This window comes from Pseudochaenichthys georgianus, chromosome 19 (assembly GCF_902827115.2).
Source record: "Pseudochaenichthys georgianus chromosome 19, fPseGeo1.2, whole genome shotgun sequence".
Lineage (NCBI taxonomy): Eukaryota > Metazoa > Chordata > Actinopteri > Perciformes > Channichthyidae > Pseudochaenichthys > Pseudochaenichthys georgianus.
This window is the reverse complement of record NC_047521.1, coordinates 11,496,387-11,511,665: the sequence shown is the minus strand read 5'-3', so window position 1 is coordinate 11,511,665 and position 15,279 is coordinate 11,496,387. Positions and strand designations below refer to the sequence as shown.

General features: G+C 44.8%; 1 protein-coding gene and 1 long non-coding RNA gene across 2 annotated transcripts in view; one reads left to right on the top strand and one right to left on the bottom strand.

Annotated features, from left to right (window-relative positions):
- Window positions 1–4,227, top strand: part of LOC117465097 (uncharacterized) — a 33,929-nt gene extending 29,702 nt beyond the window's left edge. The window contains exons 3-4 of the long non-coding RNA XR_004554147.1: window positions 3,968–4,088; window positions 4,176–4,227. This is a non-coding gene — a long non-coding RNA (uncharacterized lncRNA). The remainder of the gene's footprint in view (window positions 1–3,967; window positions 4,089–4,175) is intronic.
- LOC117465096 (inactive all-trans-retinol 13,14-reductase) lies at window positions 1,987–14,244 on the bottom strand. The gene is given in 13 exon segments (XM_034107982.1): window positions 1,987–2,365; window positions 2,721–2,880; window positions 2,982–3,148; window positions 3,452–3,564; window positions 3,939–4,077; window positions 4,155–4,274; window positions 4,362–4,559; window positions 5,625–5,798; window positions 5,875–5,939; window positions 5,941–6,057; window positions 6,059–6,125; window positions 6,400–6,588; window positions 14,076–14,244. Coding segments are annotated over 13 exon segments (1,980 nt in total). The 3' UTR covers window positions 1,987–2,063.
- Between the last annotated feature and the right edge of the window lie 1,035 nt (window positions 14,245–15,279).

Sequence of the window (15,279 nt, the reverse complement as noted above, 5' to 3'; positions counted from 1 at the left end):
GGCTTTGTTTCTGAGTCAGTCAGAGCACAGCATAGGAAAGTAAGAGTTAATGTAGATGTCATGTTTATTTCTGGTGAAGAACTCCACGTTTTCATGCCACAGTAATTATATGTTATAGCCTACTGAACTTCCTAGCCAGACAAAGTCAATATAATTAACTCCTCTCCCTACCATTTTGCTCCTCGTTTCTTCATCTTACCTTGCTTTTGGCCGTTTGTATTCACATCGATTAAAAGAAGGTGGGTACAAGGTCTTTGAAGTTTTGAAAATGCTACATTTGAATTATGTTGAATTTTCATGAGCACTACACTTTTCTTATGTAATAATCTGATTATTTTCTTCCATTTGGTCCTTCTGCTTTTATCAACAGATAAAGATAGTGCTGTACCTGCTACTTTTCAAAAAATATGAACCACGTTTTAAATAATTGTAAGGTTCTCAATTATTATATTCAGAAAATGCAAACAGCAGCAGCAGCAGACAACGTTTTGCTTTGTAAAGATGTAGCAGCGTTACATCTACCTGTGCAGAGTATGTAGACACTCCCTCTGTTTGTGTTGTATTGCAAGCTTCTCTTTGCTTTTTTAACACAATAGGGCTGGCAGCTCTTGCATAGTGTGCCACTCTCATATTGCAGTTATCAAGGATATAGAGGCATTGTCACTTATGCGTAATGCTTACCCTCCAATTACCACTCAGGTAACACCGTTAGCCCCAGCACTGTTGCCGTTGTTTGAACTGTTATCGCTGTAAGTAGTATAGCTGCTAGCCGTGGGCTTAGCCATCAACCATGTGCAGAGCTGTGTGGAGGCAATCGTTTTAGTATGTTGAGAGGTACCAAAAACATATTTATAAATACATCATCAAAGAAGTCATTCAAAACTAGATCCCCCACTCTGGAAATTAGCAAGTATTCAATAATAAATGATCAAAATATACAATCAAAGTTAGTATAAACAGCTGGTTTTGGCACCTTAAAAGTTCTTGAAAAGTGCTAGAATGATTCTCTTAAAGATCTGTCAGAACGAGAGGGAAGTGTTAACAGCAGCATCTTGTACATCAGAGCTCCTGCAGCAGGGAGAGTTTTCCCTGGGTCTGTACAGCAGAGGGATGGAGTGCAGTGAGCGGCAGAGGTACTGGCATCCCACTGGCTGGCTGGACAGAAGAGGCATTCTTCTCCTCAGATCCCCCCGGTCGTCTCCTACAGACCACAGTTTGTCAGCCAATATGCCCACTGTTTACTGAGGAAATGTTCACTTAGTTCAGGAAGTCTGAGGTTTCCCCCGAATGTTTGATTTCAGAAGTTACCCAAACAACACTGGGGTTATAAGTCAGGGCAGAACAACTTAGGTGGGAACTAAGAAATCCTGAGGGGAATTACAGTCTCAGGTCACTAAGTGATATATAAATAATTAGCCGACCCATCATAGCTATTGCTAATGATTATTCTAGATGGGGTAATGATTTGCTGAAGGTAATATTTATTTGGTAATATGATTAAGTCCCATATTTATGCCTCCATTTGAATCTTTCATAATGATTTCATGTGCAATTAAATTGTTTGTTGTAATTTGTCCAGTGTTCATGTAGACATATCAGTTTCAGCAAAGGTTTGAGCATACGTGTGAAGGGCAGTGTGAATGTTTTTATTTTGTATGTTATATGAACAGAAAATACAAATAAGCATTTTGCGTAATGCAAAAACAAACCAAGCTGTGACAAAAATATATAAAGAGATATAGATACTCGGTCAACAAAATGTACAAAATCCACAAAACGCACATTAGAAAAAACAAGAAAAAGCTGGTATCATAAATAATTCTAATAATTCCACATTTAAAGGATAAAGATGCCTAAATACAAAGGTAAAGAAAAATAGGAAAATGATTTTACATATATTAAAATAATATATGTAAATAATAAACATACCATATCCCATAAAATGATGCAAAGTTCCAGCACAGTATTACGATAATGTGCGTTCTAAACTTTTCAAACACTATGTGGTTACCTTTTCCAGCAAACCTTGCAACAAAATCCTTCCCCAGCTCCTGACATATGCGTTATAATAATATCAGTATATACAATAGATCCCAGGCTTTGTTTGCTGTGTTCAAGCTTCTTGCAAAAATCAAGGGTCCTTTTGCACCTGGTTTGTGCAGTTTAACTAGTGTCCTGCAGGGGAAGTAGAGAGCGCTCTGCAGTTTCTTCTTAGACAGCTCGGCCAACTCCCTGGCTTTCCTCCTCTTCAGCTTCTTCTTGAGGAAGAGCAAGTCAATGTAGACGATGTGATCCAACACCGCAGAGGCGCAGAGGAGTCCACCATGCAGAGCGCCTGCTATCCCACAGCTGAACACGTCTTGGCCTGGAAACAAACACACAAAATACATCCTGCTGCATGAGACAAGACAACTGGAGTCTGGGTTCAAAATGTTGTCTGAGATACGCCTCTAGGAAATGCTTTGCTCACAAGATGTAACTCCTGCTTTTTGACCTTATCGTAAATTGATAATTTGGTAAACCAATCCAGCAAGAAAATTGCTATTACACTGCAAAGAAACCAACATTTCAGAGCATTATCCTTCTTTAAGTTAATCAATTGTTCTTGAGACTTTTCTATGCCTGTTTAAACTTCACTTACTGAAAAACCCAAGGACTTGACTGTACTTGCAGAGCTTTTTTAACCTAAAGTCCTCAGCCAAGTTTGCCACTTTTCATACCTGAGATGTAGAGGTTTTTGACGGGGGTGTTGCACCTGTTCCTCGCTACAGTCTCTGCTTGGAAACGATCGAGGTTGTGCTCAGCAGAGTACATGGCTCCATGCTGGGCGCCCAGATAGTGGTTGTTTGTCAGTGGGGTCGCCACGTCCTGGAAAAGCAACTGAAAAACAAGTCATACACAAATTCCAAGTTAGTCAACACATTAAATAAAAGCATGGACACTTTACAGTTTACCCTTTGACAGAAAAAGACCAATCCTACCTTGTCTTTGATTTTAGGGAACAAAGTACAGGCCCAGTCAAAGAGGTTTTTAGCAAATCTCATTTTGTAGTTGTAGTATTCGTCGCCCCTTTTGCGTACAGAAGTGTCCTTCCATTCCTCAAACCATTCGTACTTGATCATTGTCAGTATTGTCATGCAAGATTTTCCTGTAAACATGAAACAGCCAAGATATCACATCTAATCTCTATGGACACTCAGGTCTGGTATTTGGTATGAACTTCTTGTACGAGTACATCTTTAAAACAACATTTATTGTTAATATTTGCACATTCTTTCTTTTCATCGCTTGATTTTAATGTGACTTTAACTATATATATTTGATCTTTTTACTATCTATGTAAAGCGACTTTGAGCACCCGTAAAAGCGCTAACAAAATAAATCTATTATTATTATTATTATTATTATTATTACTACTTGCAACCATAGAAAAAGACTTAAGCGTATGTACCTGGGTGTCTTATTTTTGATTCTGGGTATTTGGCAGATGGCATTGTGATGATGAACATCATGGGGATATTATCTGGTGCTTCCTCTTTGTTTAATGCAAAGAAGGCATCCATCCTAAAACACACAAAAACATGAACATTTCAAATTCAGATCGTCATCCCTCAGTCAAATCAGCCTGGGCTTAACAGCAGTGTGGCCACTGGCCACACATGAAAAATAAACCGTGGTATTTAAATCAGCTGTACTGTGACTGATCATGTACTCCACCTAGAGGACAAAAAATAACTCTGTCTTGGAAGTTTAATAAGCCACATACAGAAATGTACAATACACGTTCTAGTGGAATACATAAAGCTGAGACAAAAGAATCAATAAAATCTGATGTATCTGGGAGCAGAGTTACACAGAGTTATTGTGCCTCATTGCATCCCTACTTCTTATACAACAATGCCCCCTTGTGGTAATAAAATGTTAGGGTTCAAACTCACGATGTGTCCATGTCATTGTTTTTAAACAGCCAGAAGTTGGTGGACTCGAGGCCCAACTCCTCTTGAGTCCCATCAAACCCGGAGAAAACCAGGAACGATCCTCTGCCATGTTTCATCATGTTCAGCCTTTCCTGAATACCTACAATAAAGGTATGGTATAACATCACTTTCACAATAGAAATGCATATATTTAGGCGAAAGGGATCTCTTGCTCACCTTTATTTTCTTGAATCGCAGGGGGAAGAAGTCTCTGGAAGGTGTTGAAGACGCCACAATTTGAAACAACCACAGGTGCATGAATCTCCACTTCCGCCTGACCTTTCCTCACTTTCACACCTGTCACGTAACACAAAAAGGAAGCCATTTACTTGTGTGTGTCGTAAAAAGGTAAAGAAAACAGAGCTTACATTCCCATGGTCTCACCATAAACTGCTCCCTTGTCATTAACCAGGATCCCAGTGACAGGAGCTCTGACCAGGCAGTTTCCTCCATATTTCTGGATGGTGCGGATTATGTGGAAGGCGATCTCACTGCCACCACCTTTAGGGTAGTAGGCACCTCTTTTGTAGTGATGAATCAGGAGGGCATTGATGAGAATACTGGAGTCCTTTGGAGGCATGCCTAAATATACACAGAGTGAAGGATTAAATATGACTTTGCTGTTTTATATTTTTAAAATCTATGTTATCTTGTCTTCAGCTGAAACCACCAGACCAGACTCGTACATTTGTTTTTGAGACTCATTTTGCGTTGGATTTGGACTGAAATAGTTTCATTAGGAATAACTCCTGCAGATGTTTTAAAGAAACACCATATAAGGCAGACTAGAATAATATTTTACAAGTATTTAGGTCATAAGAGACAGGGCAATTTTGATCTAGAAAAATTATATGGATCAATTATTTACGGGTAGGTTATTCTGATCAAAGAAAGTGTTACAGTTATAACAAATTATAAAAAGTGTCCCAATTGTTAATTAGAGGAGAAGTGTACCAAAAAGATTAAAGGTAGGTAGGTAAGAATGGAGAAACCAGCTCGACTGCGCTAGAATTTCAAAGTACGCAACCGAAAAAAATCTTCCTTACAGAGCCCCTCCTCCAACACACACGAACGCGCACATGACCAATGAGGGCACGAGATAAGATTGTGCACGAGATGGAAGGCTGACAGGCAGGTAGGCCATCCAGTTATTTGACCCGGGCCGGGGTAGATAATTGGTCTAGCTTTTTACAGCGCCACGGCTTCCACAGATGAAATAACATTGCCATCGGGATGTTAAGAGCATTCCATGGAATATAACAAAAAGTGTGTGATGAGTAAGGGTAATCGAAATTTGCAGCTTTTTTCTGTTTGTCTTATGGATAAATTACAGTGAAAGTTTCAAACACTGTACATCGTAAGTTTTTGGACATTTGCATAGTGTATTATAAACTTTATCGTTGATATCATACTATTACAATATATTGATGCCTATATGTCTTAGGCATCCGCTACTGAATGTAAGTATTTGCTACAAATTACTTCCAATACAATGTATTTTATTTACTTATCAATATTTTTTAGTTGGTGGACTTGAGAAAAGATGGCTGCCATTTCTACACTGTTCATCTGATGTGGATGTTAATACCGTAAGAGCGAGTTTCTGTCTTTACTGGCTTGAATTGAGTTTTCTACTCTAGTACCCACCATAGAAAAGATAAGAAAAGATGACGTGCAGATCCTTGTTGCTGGTCAGGGTGTTCACCAGGTCTGTTGCACATGTCCCAGAGAGGCGGAAGACCTCGGTGAGGAGGTTTCCAATGCCTGACTTCAGTATGAATAAAGACACCCACTGCGGGATCAGCTTTAGAGTTGCCAGGTCTTCTTAGCAGAGACCTTTTGGAGAACAGATGTTTTCCAGTTATAGGTGTGTTGTCATTTTATGGAGGGATGTCACGCTGAGATATGTGTCCACTAGCTTACAGTACCTTCTTGATATTGAAGAATGTCTCGATGGCCTCTGTCATCGGGGAATTGCTTCATCAGATGGGCTTTCATCTCCGTTTTACCCGAGAAGATAGTGTACTCCCGTTTTTCCTCTCCTTGGCCTATCATGATCGTGTCAAAGTGTTGATTTAGATTCAGAGATTTGATCGAAGGCGATGCGCAACAGACTGTTCTCGTGGACCTGACCAATGTAGTGAAGCCCTGAAGAAGAAAAGAGCGGGAAACAGGAACACAGTGCATAGTTATTTAAGCTTATACCAGGGAGTTAATCAACATCCATTCTTGTTGTTGCCTTCAAAGTGGTTTAGTGGATTTAATGGAACAATCATAAACATTTTACCTACTGTAGCTCAACAAATGACACCTTGAAAACCCACTTAGCTGCTGCGAGGTGCTGCTAGATATTCCAGGCCTCTTAAAAAAATCCAATGCCCTAAAACAGTGAATATATATTATCCCTGGCATGTCCTCTTACCAACATCAAACTCGAAGCCTTTCTCTACGTAGGTGTGGCAGCAGCCTCCAGCCTGGTCGTGTTGTTCCAGCAGCAGGACTATCCTCCCTGCTTTGGCCAGTGTCGCTGCAGCTGTCAGACCACCGATACCGCTCCCAATGACAATCACATCCAGGTTCTGGGGCACTTTGTCAAGGCTGAAACCTGGACAGAAACAGACGGAGATGATCATGGTGACATTTACATGTCTAGAAAAGATAAAGATAAATTGAAAATGTAATATAACCTGCTAAAATGTGTTGCATAATAATCTGAAGGTTGCTTTGCACACTTTTCATCTCATAAATACATGGCTGCTGATCTAGTTCCTGTATATGTGTTATCCTCTTGGAAATTACACATTAGATAAGACTGCAAACACAATCTCTTGGTGCAATATCTAATTAAGATAATGCCAACAGATGAAAAACAATAAGTGTACTTTTGTACTAATTTAGGTCTAATCTTAACTCTGAGTTCTGACCAGGAAAACAGGTCATTTAGATGATATGTATCAGCAAACCTCAGCAGTTCTACGAACTTTAGTAAACTGATACAGTGTCAAATATTTGTTCTACTTACTTTTTACTATTTCTAGTTGCAGACCTTTTAATGCTTAATCCAACCCAATTTTATAACTTAACTTAATACAATTATTTAGAATTTTCCTTGGAATATTACCTCCCTCATCACACCATTTATTTTACCTACAATGTCTCTTATACCCCGTTGTAAATATTAAAGATGAATGAAAAAGAAAATCACACCCTAGTTTAAGTTAAAGAAGTAAACCAGATTAATTTGAGAATGCATCTTTTTTTTCTGCATAATGCCATCTGTTGACATTAAGGGTTTTGCCCAGGAACATGTAAGCTATTATTATGGAAGGGCTTTACAACAGCAACAATAAAACAATTGTTCTTCCTCCAAAAGCACAGCACAGCTGCAAAGAACAAATGGGCATCTGCTTGGGCAACTTCTGCCCGACCTTGTGCTTCTATATCGTATAAGGCTTCGCCCTCTAAGGCTATCGCTATTGGGTAATCCCCACTGCACGTGTGCAGCACTGACAGACTTATTCCACGCCCACCTATGACGTGGGCCCCACCTCCAGGCTCACTTCCGTATAAATAGGAAGTAGGCCCTACAATCCACTCCTACTTTTCTTCAGCACACACAGTTATTTTAAGAGATACTTACTAAAAAGCAAACATTCCTGGTTCCCCTGGGCCCATCCTCCCTCTCCTCCGGACGGGGGAAACAGGGTGGGGGCCCGGTGTCAACCCGACATATGAGTTAGGACCGGAGCTCACGGTGTGAGTTTTGCCGGGGATTGGAGCACGCAAACGCGGCTCTCACTCCCCAGGTGTCGTGCACTCATTGGCTCGCTCCCTCTGGCCCACAGACAGTGGAGAGCGGACGCTCTCGCTGCTGGGGCCGAGGATGATTGGCTAGTCCAGGAGTTTTTTACTCTGTGGACCAAGCCCTTTATTTATTGGATCCGAGTGGCGGGCCGCAGTCAGGCGACTCCTTCCCCTCCATTCACGGATCACCATGTGGTTCCCCCGCCCTGTCTCCCTCTCCTCCGGCGGGGGAGACGGGGCGGGGGCCCGGGGTCAGCCCGGTAGCCGAGCCTTCGGGTCCCTCTATCCGCCATCACGGCTCTGCCGTCGATAGGCGGTATTCTTCAGGAACTCCCGGAGATCATCGGAAAGGCAGCCGCCTAATGAGATCTCCCGGTTCAGGGGAGCTCTCCTCCGGATGACATAAAGCTGCATAAGCGACTGCCTCACAGCCTGTCGGTTGTTAGGCAGCAGAGCTCACGGCTCAAACCAGCTGTCTTTAAAACCTGTCGGTTAATTAGACAGCCCGAGTTTGTTTCATATGTCACAGATGTGCCTCCTATACACACCGCCGCTCATTCCTCAAGCAGGTTTGAGCGTGAACCTCAATGTCCGTTTTACGAGTTTTCTCCTAAACGGCGACATGAGGAGAGCCGCTGTGTAATACAGCGTGTGGAGGTGTATAAGCCAGCTGTGTGTTACCTGTTGGTTAACAGACAGCGGGGCTCGCCGTTTGAGCCGGCTGTAACCTGTTGGTTAGCGCGGCAGCGGGGCTCGCGGCACAAGCCAGCTGTAATTAACCAGTCGGTTATTTAACAGCAGGGCTTGACGGTTAAACCTGATGCTCCTAAACCTGTCGTTATAGGCAGCACGGTTTTTCCTCTGTCCCAGATGTGCCTATACTACACACGGTCGTAATGAGCCTAGGGCTGTTATTACGCACTGTGTGAATAGCACTGCACACACCTCTGCTCATTCCCTCAGCGGGTTTGAGCGTGAACGCGCCTCAATGTCCAGTTTACGAGCCTTCTCCGAAACAGAGACAGGATGAGAGCCGGTGTGAGATGCAGCGTGTGGAGGGCCCCTCGCAGCCTTTTCGGTCCGGGCCCCTCTTGGGCTGCTTCACGGGCAACGGCGGCGAGGGCTCTGACGTGGCTCGTCACCATGACAACCACAGCACATCCAAAACAGGCGTGCACTCTCAGAGTATTACTCAGAGTGGCGACACGTGTATTCGATGGACAGATGGATAATAATAAGCAGCAAGGCCCACCGGGTAAGCCGGCTGCCCCTAACCTGTCGGTTATAGGCAGCATGACTCACTGCATAACCGGCTGTCTTTAAAACCTGTTGGGTTTTAGACAGCTCGGATTTGTTTCCTCTGTCCCAAACCTACCTCCTACACACGGTCGTAATGAGCCACGAGTGCCATTATTACAGTGTGGACAGCACTGCACACACATCCGCTCATCCCTTAGGGGTGTTGAGCGTGAACGCACCTTAAATGTCCGGTTTACGAGCCTTCTCCTAAACGCGACATAAGGAGAGCCTGTGTGAAATGCAACGTCTGGAGGGCTCTGGCGTGGCTCGTCACCATGACAACCACAGCACATCCAGAGCAGGTTCGCGCCTTGAGGACGGCGCGTGGGTTAGATGGACAGAGGGAAGTTAATATGTATCAAGGCTCCCCGGTTTAAGCCAGCTGCCAATAGCCTATTGGTTACTTGGCAGCATTGCTCGCTGCCTAAGCCGGCTGGGTCTTTTAACTTATCGGTTAATAAAACAGCTGGGCTTGCTATTCAAATCCTTCTACCGTAAACGTTTTGGGTTTAGGCAGCATGGATTTTTCCTCTGTCTCAGACACCTCCTACCCACGGTCGTAATAAGCCCACGGAGGGCCATTATTACGCCTCGTGTGGACTGCACTGTACACACCTCCGCTCATCCCTTAGTGGGGTTGAGTGTGAACGCGCAGTTTACGAGTATTCTCCTAAACGACGACATATTGAGAGCCGGTGTGGAATGCAGCGTGTGGAGGGCTCTGGCATGGTTTGTTACCAACCACAGCACATCCAGAGAATGTACACCCGGCACTATCAGAGTACTGTATGGTACTCAGGGTGGCGGTGAGTATGTCTGATGGACAGATGGATGAGCAGGCGGATGGGCAGAGGGTAGTCTCTGCAATTCGCCTCTCCCCCCCGCAGTTCTACGGGATACAGGAAGTCCTGTCATCCCAAGAACAGTGTCTCGCGCTCCGTGCAGAGCGGCAGGAACTCTGGTTAAAGAAAGCCTTTTCCCGGGGTTCCTCAAAGGGAAGAAAATCAGGGGTTTTTACTCCCGCTATTTTCTGGTCCCGACGGAGACGGGGCGGGGGGAATGAGACCCATCCTCGATCTGTCAGTGTCCAACAAGGGAATGGCATTTTCCCATGCTGACGATCAAACAGGTGCTGGAGTGTGTTCACCAGGGAGGTGCACATCCATAGTCCTGAAGGATGCTTACCTCCATGTAACCATCATCCCGAAACACAGCAAATTCCTGCGTTTCTCATTCCTGGCTCCACACACTTTTTTCAAAGTGGGTGGAGACGGTTGGAGCAGCTACTCAGAATGGGGATGAGGGTTATTTTGCCTGGACGACCAGCTGTGGCTGACTCGCTCCAGGGAGGTAGCGGTTTTTCAGACGATACAGCTCGTATCTCATCTGTCAAGCCTGGGTTTTCATTATCAACTGGAAGAAGAGCTGTCCTCTTCCCTCCCAGACATTTAACTGGGAGTGGAATTGAACTCAGCCCGCATGAGAGCGCGACTCTCATAGCAGAGAATGGAGAAAGTGACAGCTCTCCTCCGGTGCAGCTGTTAACCTGTCGGTTAGCAGGCAGCACGGTTTTTCCTCTGTCCCAGATGTGCCTACTACACACGGTCGTAATGAGCCCAGGGCTGTTATTACGCACTGTGTGAATAGCACTGCACACACCTCCGCTCATTCCTCAGCAGGTTTGAGTGTGAACGCGCCTCAATGTCCAGTTTACGAGCCTTCTCCTAAACAGAGACAGGATGAGAGCCGGTGTGAGATGCAGCGTGTGGAGGCCCCCTCGCAGCCTTTTTCGGACCGGGCCCCTCTTGGGTTGCTTCACGGGCAACGGCGGCGAGGGCTCTGACGTAGCTCGTCACCATGACAACCACAGCACATCCAGAGCAGGTCGCGCGCTCTCAGAGTATTACTCAGAGTGGCGACGCGCGTGTTCGATGGACAGATGGATAATAATAAGCAGCAAGGCTCACCGGTTAAGCCGGCTGCCCCTAACCTGTCGGTTATAGGCATCATGGCTCGCTGCATAAACCGGCTGTCTTTAAAAACCTATAGGTTTTTAAGCAGCTCGGACAGCTCACCTCCGGCGTGTCACACCCCGCAGGGCGGTGACGGCCCTCTCCGTGATGCAGCTGGTCACGTGGTGATCCCCCTGGGGCTCCTTCACAGTGAGGAGACTCCAGAGGTGGTTTATTTGCCTGCGTATCGACCCCGTGCGTCAGAGGAGACGTATGGTGTACATTCCTCCTTCCGTGGGTTGGGATTGAACCCATGGAAAAATCTCCACGTCAGTGGGGGTGCCCCTGAGCAGAGTGACGTCACACACCGCAGTGGTCACAGACGCATCTCTCGCAGGCTGAGGAACGTGCATGTCGCAGGCAGTGGGGGGACAGTGGCCGGGTCACATGTCTCTCCATATAAACGTGCTGGAATTACTATACGGAAAGTAATCCAGCACTTCGTCCCGTTGCTGTACAATCAACATGTGTTGATTCGAACAGACAACAAAGCAGCGGCGGCCTGTATAAATCGCCAGGGAGGTGTTCGATCAGCGCAGCTGCTGAACACACATCCTACACAGCCAAATGGACAATGTTCCGTTTGGTGTGTAGTGAAAAACCTGGACCCCGTTACGGGCCCCCTGCCTCGTGCTGTCGTTCCTCCACGGGCCCCCTGCCTCGTGCTGTCGTTCCTCCAGCTGTTGCTGGACAGGAATTGGCTTATAGCACGGTCGAAACATATGCTGCTGCCATTTCATCTTGCCACGTAGATTGGTGTCAGCACGGTGTTTAGTCACCCTCTGACAAAACGTTTTCTACGGGGAGCACAGAGACTCAGACCTGTGTCACGCACTTTGGCGCCTCAATGGGTTTTGGCTTTAGTGTTACGCGCACTGAGTAAAGCTCCATTTGAACCTTTAGATCAGGTTCCCCTGAAGTTCTTGTCAGCCAAAGTAGCTCTGCTCTTGGCTCTGACATCAGCTAAAGGGTGAGTGATGTGTCTGCTCTCTCTGTGGCTCCGTCATGTCTCCGGATCCAAGGAGATGGCAGCTTAGCTGTTTTGCGCCCTAACCTGGTTTTTATGCCAAAGGTGATCACAAGCTTGTTTAGATTGAGTGTGATAACCTTGGAGGGCTTCTTTCCTCCTCCTCACACATCAGAGGAGGAAGCCACATCTCATCTCCTCCGTCCCGTGCGCGCGCTGGCATGCTATGTTGCACGCACGGCTGCTTACGCAAATCCCAGCGTCTGTTTGTGCATTATAGAGAGCGCTCATTAGGGCAGCCTCTATCTGCACAGCGCCTGTCACACTGGCTGTATGAGGCTGTGTCACAGGCGTATGTTTTCTCTGGGTTGGATCCCCCGGAAAACATTAAAGCGCACAGCACCAGGAGAATATCAACGTCTACGGCGTTGCACGGAGGAATGACAGTGGAAGACATTTGCATTGCTGCATCTTGGTCTTCACCCTGTTCTTTTATTCGTTTTTATTTGAGGGATTTCTCTCTGACACATTCAGTACTGAATAGCCTGCCAGAATGAGTAATGTCGGGGGTTTTCAATTGCATGCCCTCTCTCCTGCCTGTCGGCACTTAGAGAGCGGCCTTTTGTTCCCTTCTCTCGTTTTAACAAGTGAGACTCGATCTCTACTTTTTATAAACGACAGGTAGCCCGAGTAAGCCTACCTTCATTCCCTGATGGAGAAATATTCATTTTTTAATGCTATATTCCCTGGGAATGTGATGCTCCATTTACGCACGGCGAAATGGACATGGGTTATTAACTGAGTAGGTGTGTTTTGTGCTTCTGGTAACGGACGGAACCAGTGGGGCGTAGACTACATCCTGCTTCGCCCTTAACCCAATAGCGATAGCCTTAGAGGGCGAAGCCTTATACGATATAGACCTGGGGTTACGTACTGTAACCCAGTTTCTATGAGTATAGGCGCAGCGAATAGCTGAAGAAAAGCTGTTGGAGTGGATTGTAGGGCCTACTTCCTATTTATACGGAAGTGAGCCTGGAGGTGGGGCCCACGTCATAGGTGGGCGTGGAATAAGTCTGTCAGTGCTGCACACGTGCAGTGGGGATTACCCAATAGCGATAGCCTTAGAGGGCTGCGCCTATACTCATAGAAGCTGGGTTACATTACGTAACCCCAGATGTCCCTTGTTTTGAACAATTCCATCTCAGTCATTTTCTTTTTGTTGTTGTTAACATTGCAAAGTGGGATACCTTTTATTACACATGTTCGCTGATTGAAATGTTTGCAGTGAATAAAGGTCTATTATTTGATGATCACTGTCACAGCAGAGGTTGATAACAAAGAAAATCCATGACAAATTAACTGGATCTTAGTTTCATACATTTCTTAAATCTCACTAAAGCAGAGTTTCTCAAACTTTTTCATACCAAGGACCACTTAACCAATACAAAAACACTCGCGGACCACCTAACACCACAAATATAAAGAAACACATCGTTTTTCTAGAACAGATTACAAATCGCCTGAAAATGGTACAAACAAGTAGCAACATGTGTGATGAAGGTGTTGCGCTGGCCTATGTCATGCAATCGAAAGTGAAACTTAACCTTGCTCCATTGCGGAGATATTCTCGCGAGAGTGAGGAAAACTTAAATTAATTTATTTATTTCAAATATGAAATGTTACCAATATACTCACGGACCACTAGGGGGCGCTCACGGACCACCAGTGGTCCGTGATTTAATGAGCCATTCGCAGTTTCACTGTACCGGCCGTGTGTACTTAGACTTGCATGGCTTAATCTTTGAGACAAGCATATGCTACTGGCAGGATCAACCAGGTAGCCTGTGATGAAGTAGGGTCGACCCTATATCATGTGGTCACGGACCACCAGTGGTCCGTGGACCACACTTTGAGAAGCACTGCACTAAAGCAATCTAAATAAACATATTGCATATTAATTATTAATTCATAGTTATTTTAATGGTTATTTTATTTTAATTAGATGAAAGTGAAGGTTAATAATTGTCTCTCTTTTTTCCTTTTTTTGCAGATGCTGGCCAGGGAGGTCCATTTTCTGCTGTAAGAATATATATTCTTAGAAAGGGCTCTTTTTCCCAAACAGGTACCAGTACGTGCCACCGGCCCATATAACCAACCACGCTAAGAAGATCAAGAGCCACATCATGGAGACAATCGGATCACAGTGTCTGGTAAGAGTGTCCACAGCAGCAGTGACAGGTGTTTTCTGAGCACTGCACTCCTCATCAGGCTGTTTTTATAACACTGACTGCCAAAGGTCTGGACTAGACAAGTGGGAACTTGACATGATTATCAGAGGTGTTATGACAACCACTAAAGATAAGGCTAAGTGACCCATTTGCAGGGTTGCCAACTCTCACGCATCTGGCGTGTGACACACGCTTTCACCCTCAATCTCACGCTCTCACTCTGCCCAAACTATTCTCACGCCAAAAACAAGAATACCGAAGACTAGAAACGGTTTTGAAAACGTTTGTCAGGTGGTGATCGTCTTCTCAATAGAACATCTTTGATAATGTCTTCTGGCCAATCAGAATCAAGATAACGGCGTGGTGTTGTTGCAGGAAGTCCCGACAGAGAATACTTTTGCTGTAGTACATCTATACATCGATACAACATTACGTGTTGATTGAAATCAACACGTAATGAAATAAGACCCCACGGTTTGATGATTGATAAGTGTGTGGGCTGTCTTTCATTTTGACACACAGAACAATGGGGGCTATCAACCCTTATCCACAATGTAAAGTAATTCACAGCCTCTTCCCTCTTCTCTCTGTGAGGAGCAGCAGGTTCAGCTTTCAGAACAAAGTAACAAAAAACTAAAATGGCATTCATTTGTTTAAATATGTCGTGTAGTAATAGATGTATTTATTTTTCTTCTCAAGAGAGTACCAGAATGTGTATTTTATGTTAGTATTTCAGGGGCAGAATCCCCCCAGACCCCCCTGCAGGTGTTGGGTTTTCAGCATGTCAACTCTTTCACCTGTGGGTAAATTGCAGGATTGGCTCCAGGTCGCCCTTTTTATTTATGTGCCTTTTTATTTCATACAGTTCAATTTGGATTGAGACAGGGAAATAATCTAAACCTCACGCGTGGCGTTTCACTGTCAAGGGGGAGCGTGTATGTAATTACATTGCAAATACTGACTTCACCCCACCACTGTATGGGTTAGCCGGC